The sequence below is a fragment of the Nycticebus coucang genome, chromosome 12, assembly GCF_027406575.1.
Source record: "Nycticebus coucang isolate mNycCou1 chromosome 12, mNycCou1.pri, whole genome shotgun sequence".
Lineage (NCBI taxonomy): Eukaryota > Metazoa > Chordata > Mammalia > Primates > Lorisidae > Nycticebus > Nycticebus coucang.
Window position 1 is genome coordinate 51,203,816 of NC_069791.1, and position 9,602 is coordinate 51,213,417.

General features: G+C 45.4%; 1 protein-coding gene across 2 annotated transcripts in view; it reads right to left on the bottom strand.

Annotated features, from left to right (window-relative positions):
* Positions 1-9,115, bottom strand: part of A2ML1 (alpha-2-macroglobulin like 1) — a 52,997-nt gene extending 43,882 nt beyond the window's left edge. Inside the window, exons 1-8 of one of the 2 annotated variants that reach the window (XM_053554631.1) lie at positions 8,954-9,115; positions 7,628-7,811; positions 7,118-7,280; positions 6,233-6,285; positions 2,137-2,157; positions 1,153-1,312; positions 800-884; positions 476-602 (exon numbers count right to left, since the gene is read on the bottom strand). In XM_053554631.1, the coding sequence (XP_053410606.1) occupies positions 476-602; positions 800-884; positions 1,153-1,312; positions 2,137-2,157; positions 6,233-6,285; positions 7,118-7,280; positions 7,628-7,811; positions 8,954-9,021 (861 nt within the window). In that variant the 5' untranslated portion in view covers positions 9,022-9,115. The remainder of the gene's footprint in view (positions 1-475; positions 603-799; positions 885-1,152; positions 1,313-2,136; positions 2,158-6,232; positions 6,286-7,117; positions 7,281-7,627; positions 7,812-8,953) is intronic. The other variant, XM_053554632.1, reaches the window with a different exon arrangement.
* Between the last annotated feature and the right edge of the window lie 487 nt (positions 9,116-9,602).

Consider the following 9,602-nt stretch of genomic DNA (forward strand, 5'->3'; position numbering starts at 1 on the left):
CATGGAGAAGGAAGTAATTTCTTATCTGCATACTTTGGTTTCTTCAACTTTTTTTTTGGCCGGGGCTGGGTTTGAACCCGCCACCTTTGGCATATGGGACCGGTGCTCTACCCCTTTGAGCCACAGGAGCTGCCCTAGTTTCTTCATCTTTAAGAGAAAAAATCCTGTAACGTATACACTCTGACTTATATGATTGTGAAATGACGTTGAAGCTCCAAGATTTAAAAAAGTGAAAAAGAATCTATAGGAGAACTAGAAAATTGCACCTTTCAAGGATTTAGGTTAATTTCTCAATTTCAAGGCGGACTCTGAGTCTCTGTTTAGGATAAGCAACACTGCTTTGTTCTTTGGAACTGGGATCATTATCCTGTGAAATGATTTCCAGTTTGGCCTTTTTACCACTTTTCTGAATTGATGTTTATTTACTTTCTGGGACACGTGGCTAAGGTTCCTTTTCTACATCCCATTTACTCACCTGTCCAGACAGGTTCCTGCACTGGTCAGGGAGCTGTTCTAGTCCCCTCTCTCGGTTCCAGTAAGTATATGCCTTCTGACAGGCTGATACCTGCACTGCCCCCAGCACTGGCTTTCCGTAGGTGTATCTGACCAAGGAAAGCACGAGGGGCCAGAGTTGGGAATCTCACTTGAGATCCACCTCTCTTCTCCCAAGTCTTGACTCCAAACTACATAAAATATCCCCAGTTTTGTCCCACCCTTAATCCCTATGCCCACATCACTCCCCCATCTCTTCTCTCAGTGAAGCTTCAATAGCCACCAGGTCCAGAGCTTCTGCTCTTACCTACAACAAATTTTTACTAAGAACGATTCCTGCACCGTTGATAACTGCGTGGGTTCCACCACTTCCACTTTAAACTTAGGCAGCACTGGAGAGAGTAGAAGAAGAAATGGGAAAAGAATCGGAAGACTTGATCAAATAGGTGGTGAACAGAGGGGACAAAGACAGTGATAATTAAATTAATTGATTTCATAAAGGGGGAATTATTAATGTAAAATCCTCCTGAAGTTATTAGTTGGATTAGCACTGATTCCCAAGTAAATAAATAATTCTTCCCCAGAGTAGATTACTTTACCTTTGTTGATTTTGAGTCAAGGTTATGCCTCCCACTTTGACCTGTCCATTCCCCCACCTACCATATTCCTCCACGCTGAAAGTGCCAAAGGTCCTGCCCTTAGCCACTGCCACTGTGTAGGTGCCCAGCGTGGCCTCTGGTGCCAGTTGGAAAGACAGGTCTACAATGCCTTGCTTGGGTGACACTTCCAGCCACTGTGCAATCCTGTTGCTATTTGGATCCTGTGCCCAATAAAGAGAAACTGTGTGATGTGCCCACCTGTCTGCTTCCCAGTCCACACTGCAAAATGCAGGTAAAGAAGCAAAAAGCAAGGAAAGAATTCTACCCATTGCTCCCGACCCCTGTGATTGGTGTTCAGGAAGAACAGCTACCTATGTTATTTATAATTTTCTTTATTACTTAATGAAATAAATATTCCTATATGTGCAGCCCCCATTTGGGAGGAAAAGGGTCCTTGTAGATTCAAACGATCAGACTGAGTCCTCTATAGTCATCACCAGTTTCAGAAAGTGGGCATTGGGGAATCATTTACAAAGAATGTTTACTTCCTGTCCCTATTGAGGGACAAAGCTGAAGGAATTGATTATAAGATACCTGAAACATAGGTAATTTCATAGAAAAATGGAGGAGACATTGTGAGGAATTCACCCTCCTGGATCCTTTCCTTTCAGACTCCTCACAGGCACTCATGTTATCGTGTAACTGTTGAGTGTTTATGGTAAGACCTATTACCTAAGACTACGAGCAGTACAGAACCAAGCCTGGCTAAATTCACATGGCACAAAGAAGTCACACTAATGAGCGGTGAATGGCTGGAGGGGCTGGCCTGGTCTACAGCGGCTTAGGTCTGAGAGACCAAGAGGACAGAGGCAAGAGAACAGGCTCCGCCCCAGCGAATGTGGCCACTTGTGGCTGGGCGGAGACTTGGGACTCTGGACCAAGATCTCAGAGTTGTTTCTGCCTGCAAGGTTTAGCACCAAATTCTCATTCTATTCTCATTCTTCCTTCTCCACAACTGACAGAAGAAACAGATACTTTTACTTACCTCTAGTTCCACCAGGGAATACTGAAAAAGAAAACCAGATAACGTAGGTTAAAGGAGCAACAAGGATAAGCTGCCAAAAGCAGGAAGTCACAACAGACTCTTCCTTTCTCTCTTGCTCTTTCTTTCTTTCATTTTCTTTCCTTCTTTTTCTTTCTTTCTCTTCCTTTCCCTCTTTCTTTCTTTCTTTCTTGCTTTTTCTTTTTCTTTCTTTCTTTTTTGTTTGTTTCTGAGACAAGATCTCATTCTATTGCCTGGACTAGAGTGCAGTGGTGTGATCATAGCTCACAGCAACCTTAAACTCCTGGACTCAGGGAATCCTCCTGAATCAACCTCCCAAATAGGTGGGACTATAGGCACACGTCACCATCCCTTCCTTTCTAAATGGCTCTGTTGTGTCCTGAAATGAGTAATAATGGCAGCAAAGACTTACTGGGAAGGCAAGGACTTACGGGGGGGAGAGGGGGCAAAGATTTATTGCAAGGGCAAGAGGAGAGATATCCTCAAAGGAACTGCCAGTCTCCAAAAGATTTGAAGCAATGCAGCATCAGGCCCCTCATTACCTATATGCCCTGTGACTGACCTTCCACAATAGACACAGCCTAAAAGAAATGTAGCACCTGCAGGTTCCCAGTATTTAGACCTCTTCTTGAAAGCCAGCCATCTCCTGGCCTTTTTCCTTGCCGTCTGAATGTCCCCGGGCAGGAATCTTACTTTCAAATGTTACAAAATAACTTTGAAAAAAAAATTGTTTGAAAGAGTTTCATTGAAGGATCATGTATAGTTTCATAAAGAATGGGGCGGCGCCTGTGGCTCAGTGAGTAGGGCGCTGGCCCCATATGCCGAGGGTGGCAGGTTCAAACCCAGCCCCGGCCAAACTGCAACAAAAAAATAGCCGGGCGTTGTGGCGGGCGCCTGTAGTCCCAGCTGCTCGGGAGGCTGAGGCAAGAGAACCGCGTAAGCCCAAGAGTTAGAGGTTGCTGTGAGCCGTGTGACGCCACAGCACTCTACCCGAGGGCAGTACAGTGAGACTCTGTCTCTATAAAAAAAAAAAGAAAAAGAAAATGATTGCTAAAGGGATGCTAAGATCATTAAGCTGGTGGGGAACAGGTCATTGTTCTTGCAACTAGATGAGACCAAAAGCTTGAATTTAGTTGGGGGAGGAGGGAGGGAGCTCAGAGTGGGTGCAACACTCTCCTTCAAAAGAGGAGACCAGTTTGGGTCTAACCTGGTAAAGAGAGAGAATGACACCAAGATAGTGTGCTTGCCTTTGATTCTCAGGCCAAGTACCAAGTGATGCCGGCCAGTAAAGAAGCTGAGCTCACTGAACGTAATTATCTGTCTTGATATCAGAGAAAATGGCAATTCTACCAAAAAGCCAAAAGAAAAAAATAAGGAGAGATAAGGATGGGGGTAAAAGAGAACTTCCCTGAACCTGGGTCTATACTTTAGGAGGCAAATATCAACTGAGATTGCTATAGTTGTCATAAAGTCCAGAATACTTCTTTAGATAAAAAGATACCTTTCTCACAAGGAAGAAAGAATGAGGAAGGCCATCAGCCTGAAGTTGGCTCTCAAGGGAAATAAGTGTTCAACTAGGAAAGCAGCATTTCCACTTGGAAGTTGCCTGAAGTTTATGAATAACTGTACAACAACCAAACTAGAAGGGGCCAGTTCAATTCAGATACACTTTAGCTGTTGAAAGATAAAATAGGGCGGCGACTGTGGCTCAGTGGGTAGGGTGCTGGCCCCATATACAGAGGGTGGCAGGTTCAAACATGGCACCAGCCGAATTGAAACAAAAAAATAGCTGGGCATTGTGGTGGGCGCCTGTAGTCCCAGCTACTCAGGAGGCTGAGATAAGAGAATCTCCTAAGTCCAAGATCTGGAGGTTGATGTGAGCTGTGATGCCAGGACACTCTACTGAGGGCGACAGAGTGAGACTCTGTCTCTACAAAAAAAAAAGAAAGAAAGATAAAATAGTGCACTCTATAAACATAATTTTTATCTTTACTTTCTTAGTAAAATTCCTTTTTGTTTTTTTTTTTTTGTAGAGACAGGGTCTCACTTTTATGGCCCTCGGTAGAGTGCCGTGGCCTCACACAGCTCACAGCAACCTCCAACTCCTGGGCTTAAGCGATTCTCTTGCCTCAGCCTCCCGAGTAGCTGGGACTACAGGCGCCCGCCACAACGTCCGGCTAAAAATTCCTTTTTGTTAATCCCCTGTTTCAACTGAACTGGGAGGGAAAGGACGGAATGAGAAATGAGGGGCAGAGGAAGGAATCGTTTTGGGAGAGAAATGGAGCCTAAATGGGGAAGTGAGAGCACCTCTAAGTAAGCCAGCATAATTCGGGCAGAGAAAAGATAAGTTAACAGTTAATGAGAACACCTTGGAGGGATGGAAGAGCATGAAATAGCCCTGTCTGGGGAGACACTGTGACTCTAACTCTTCCTTTTGGTACCCCCTAGAACCAACAGTCTCTCAAGAAATAAGTACTCTGCACTTTGAGAGGCCAAGGCAAGTGGATTGCTTGAGTTCACGAGTTTGAGACCAGCCCAAGCAAAAAGCGAGACCCCCATCTCTACTCAAAATAGAAAAACCGAGGCAAGAGGATCCCTTGAGCCCAAGAGTTGGAAATTGCTGTGAGCTATGATGCCACAGCACTCTACCCAGGGCGACAGAGTGAGACTCTGTCCAAAAAGAAGAATAAAAAATGGCCAGTGTGGGCGGCACCTGTGGCTCAAAGGGGTAGGGCACCAGTCCTATATGCTGGAGGTGGTGGGTTCAAACCCAGCCCAGTCCAGAAACTGCAAAAAAAAAAAAAAGAACTATTTTAGGGTGGCACCTGTGGCTCAGCGGGCAGGGCGCCGGCCCCATATATTGAGGGTGGCGGGTTCAAACCCGGCCCCGGTGGAACTGCAACAACAAAAAAATGTTTGAAAAAAAAATGGCTGGTGTGGTGGCTCACACCTGTAATCCTGGCACTCTGGGAGGCCAAGACAGGTTTATTGCCTGAGCTCATGGGTTCAAGACCAGCCTAATTAAGAGCGAGACATCATCTCTAAAAATGCCGTGTGTTATGGTGTGTACCTGTAGTTCCAGCTACTTGGGAGGCTGAGGCGAGAGAATTGCTTGAGCCCAAGAGTTTGAGATTGCTGTGAGCTGTGACACCATGACACCCTACTGAGGGTGTCAAAGTGAGATTCTGTCTCAAAAAAAAATAAAAAGAGAGAGAAAGAAATATTGTATATTATACTGAAGTCCTGCTAAAAGGGATGCCAGGGATGGGAAGGAGGAAGTAAAAAGAATTCTAAGCTGGGAAAGAAAGTTGTGTGGAACAGGCTGCTAACCAATAACAAACACATAATTTCTCTGCACGTAGGAAAAGGAAACAGCGGCTCTGAGAACATGGAGATGGAGAACGAAAACGATGCTGTAATGTACAGGCTGTGACTGAAGGAGGAGGAGAGAAGCAGGGCTTTCAGAAAGGTGAGCATCGCAGGGGCAGGGAGAAATGATGCAAGCCCAAAATTGAGGAGTAGGCCTGCCCAGGAAAATGTCAGTATTCACCACATGTCACCACACCTTTACATTCAGTAGTATTTATTTAGTATTGCCTTGAAAGTACTGTCTACTTTAAAAATTATCTTGCCTCATAGTAAAAAACAAACAAACAAATGGTGGCAGTGGATGCTCTTATCTTTCCCTTTTGTTCAGTACACGCCTGAATTATTTCTTAATATTTGAACTTGAAAGCCAACTTGGCGTCACTCCTCAAGAGAAGGTCTTAACGTTTGCAAAACCCCTTTTTAAATGACAGCAAGTGTAATCATCTCTCAGGAATGTTAACCGGATTGATGGGTAGTCACCAGAGCTGAGAACTGGTCACTTCTGCTTGTACCCAGGCAGACAGGAGCCAGAAAGACTTAGGCTGGTGTCCTGAGGCCAGCACAGTGCTTCTGTTCCCACACACTCATCCCCCACTGCAGGGACTCATGGAGGACTACACCCCTCACAGAGAACCTCTCCTTCTTCTTCCTGTCCTCCCTCAGGCGACTGGACTCCTTTCCCTTGTCCTCCTCCCAACCAAATTCTCACCTTGTCATTGACTGGGACAAAGTCGCTGTTCATGGTGACGATGCGGAAAAACACTAGAAGGAAAGAAGCATCATGAGCAAAGGCGTTTCCTCAGCCCCATCAGAATCTTCACCCCTTTGTACATACTTCTAAGTCAGCAAAACCACATCAGGTTTTACTTCTTTAAAAAAAAAAAAAAAAAAAACTCTCCTCATAGAGAAGCCCAGACACGGTTTCTCTAACAGTGCTGCAGACTTGGAAACCTCAGAACAGAATGCCCCTCTAAGGAAGAATGAACAAATGCAAACAACAGGAGCTCAAGCCAGATGTCTCTTACGCTTTCTTTTTTCACTTTTTTTTTTTTTTTTAGGCAGAGGCTCACTCTGTCCCCCTGGGGTAGATCTTGGCATCATCATAGCTCACAGCAACCTCAGTCTCCCAGGCTCAAAAGATCCTCCTGTCTCAGCCTCCTACAGGTGCCCACTGCAATGCACGGCTAGTTTTTCTATTTTTAGTAGAGATGGGGTCTTGCTCTGGAACTCCTGAGCTCAAGCAATCCACCCACCTCGGCCTCCCAGAATGCTAGGATTACAGGTGTGAGCCACCTCGCCCAGTCTTCTCTGATGCTTTCTTATTCATAGACCATCAGCTTACTGTAAAATCCAGCCACTCAATTACACTTCCCAAATTCTACTTCAGGAGAAATGTGGCAACTCCACCCTGTACACTAGCTTGTGTGACACAGCATGAACTCAATGCCCGAAACAATTCACGTCCCCAGACTTTCCTTTCTTAGGCACTTTTTGTTCCCTAGTTCTACCACCAAAACACAAATCCCCTCTTTAGCATGCGTGTGTGCAGCTGTGTCTCCAGTTCTTGGTCTAACCCTAAATGCGTGCCTCTTACCTCGCTGCCCTGGGGTGTAGACAGGTTTGTCAGTCTGCACGAAGGTGCCACTCCCCTGCCTCTGAATTAGAATCTTTTTCTTCTCCTCAAACTTGACGTTCTTTCCAACAGCTGACACCTGGATTGTGGCCACTTCTTCTGTGCCACCAGCAGGAGGTGGTACCTGGCCAAGAGAGGAGGAAGCTCAGGGGAGGAGGAAGAGATTGGGGGACAGAACCAACTGGTCCCAACCAGACAGTAGAAGAGTAAAAGGAAAGAACTGAGTTAGATGGGGCAGCAGGGGTAGAGCCACAAGAGGAAAACAATATTAGCAGGGGTTAAGGCCACAAACTGAAAGAAGAAATCCAAGGTCAAGGAAATTGTGGGCGAGTTATGGCCAGAAATTGAGAAATGATAGATCTACAGGACATGGCAAAAGTAAGATAACAGAACTTACATTTAAAGTTAGATGATATGAGTGGCTAGGGAGGCTAATAGGAGAGTAAGAGTCAGGGCTGAGTCTGTGCTTACTAGAAAGGAGATGCAACGTAAGTTCCTCTTTTTCAATCCAGAGTGTTCCAGCAACTTCTGGGTCTTGCCCTTGGTCTCCAGAGTAATAGTAAATTTTACATCACTGTACCCAGGGCTCAGATCCAAACACACCTTCTGAGTGGAGGGGAAGTTAAGCTGGGCTGGTAATGTCACCAGGTAGTTTCTTTTAAGGGAATAAAAGGATTTCAGAGCAATAATGATTTGTTCATTCAATGAAAGTTTAACTACTTTCCTAAGACCTCAGCATTAAACAGTCTGAGTCCTTCCTTTATGACCCTTAAATAAAACAAATAACTCAGGGCAAAGCTTTAACTCTCTCTCCATTAAGCAGCCATCATTGAGAAACTTTGCCCAGAGAACATTTGGTCTCTAGGAAATTTGGTCTATTACAGAGAATGAGGTACAAGAAGTCTACTATGTTTTAACATTTGTCTTTTTTTTTTCTTTGAGACAGATCCTCAGGTGATGCCTGTGGCTCAAAGGAGAAGAGTGCCAGCCCCATATGCTGGAAGTGGTGGGTTCAAACCCAGCCCCGGCCAAAAACTGCAAAAAAAAAAAAAAAAAAATAGAGACAGAGCCTCAAGCTGTCGCCCTGCGTAGAGTGCCATAACATCACAGCTCACAGCAACCTCTAACTCTTGGGCTCAAGCAAGTCTCCTGCCTCTGCCTCCAAGTACCTGGGATCACAGGTGCCCACCACAAAGCCTGGCTGTTTTTTGGTTGCAGCCATCATTGTTGTTTGGTGGGCCGGGGCTGGATTCGAACCCGCCAGCTCAGGTGTATGTGGTTGGCGGCTTAGCTGCTTAAGCCACAGGCGTCGAGCCAACATTTGTCTTTTTTTTTTTTTTTTTTTTTTGAGACAGAGTCTCACTATGCCACCCTGGGTAGAGTGCCAGCATCACAGCTCACAGCAACCTCAAACTCTTAGGCTTAACTCTTGCCTCATCCTCCCAAGTAGCTGGGACTACAGGCACCCGCCACAATGCCTGACTATTGTTTTGTTGTAGTTGTCATTGCTGTTTGGTAGGCCCGGGCAAGGTTTGAACCTGCCAGCCCCAGTGTTTGTGGCTGGCACCCTAGCGGCTGAGCTATGGGTGCCACGATAACATTTATCTTTTTGTTAAGCTTTCTCTTGGTGTCTTAGTGCTTTATCTCTGGGTAAAGGAGCAATGGAACTAAAGAGGAGAAAAAGTGAGAAGGAAATTAAAATAAACCAAAGTTGATCTCCTCATACCGACAATTTGTGTGAGAAAGATAGTCACAGAAGCCACCTGCCCTAAATCAACTCTGACACGGAGCACTTACGGGAGAAGTTCTTCTGCAATGGCTGGCAACAGGGCCAACGTTCCTAGAAGGAGTCGAGCCCACATCATTGTGGGTGAGACAGACTCCTCGGGATCAGGAACCAGAGGTTGGCTCTCCAGCAGTAGCTTATATACTAAGCCCCAGGTAGGGTGTGCAGCTATGATTGATGTCCTGGCCAATCACCTAAGGGGGCCTTAGGTAAGGTGTAGACTAGGGTAGGGCCACTGCTTGCTTCTTCAAAATTATTTCTCCCTGGAACTTTATACTGGTTCAGCCAGTTTGGGGGGAAAGACAGAGGTGAGTATTCATAATGGTAAAGCTCTCAGAATATAGTTTGAACTCCGCCCTTTTTTTCTGGTTTCATTCCAAATTCTCATTCTCATTGGATCTCCTTCTTTTCTTTTATTATTCTATTAAGATATATACTTGGGAACACAAGCACGAGGGCAATATCAACAGAAAAGCAGTGAGGCTGGGTGCAGTGGCTCATGCCTATAATCCCAGCACACTGAAAGGCCAAGGTGGGAGGATAGCTTTACCTTGGGAGCCTAAGCAAGAGTGATAATCCCCATCTCTACTAAAAATAGAAAAATTAGACAGACATTATGGTGGATATTTGTAGACTCAGGTATGTGGGAGACTGAGGCAG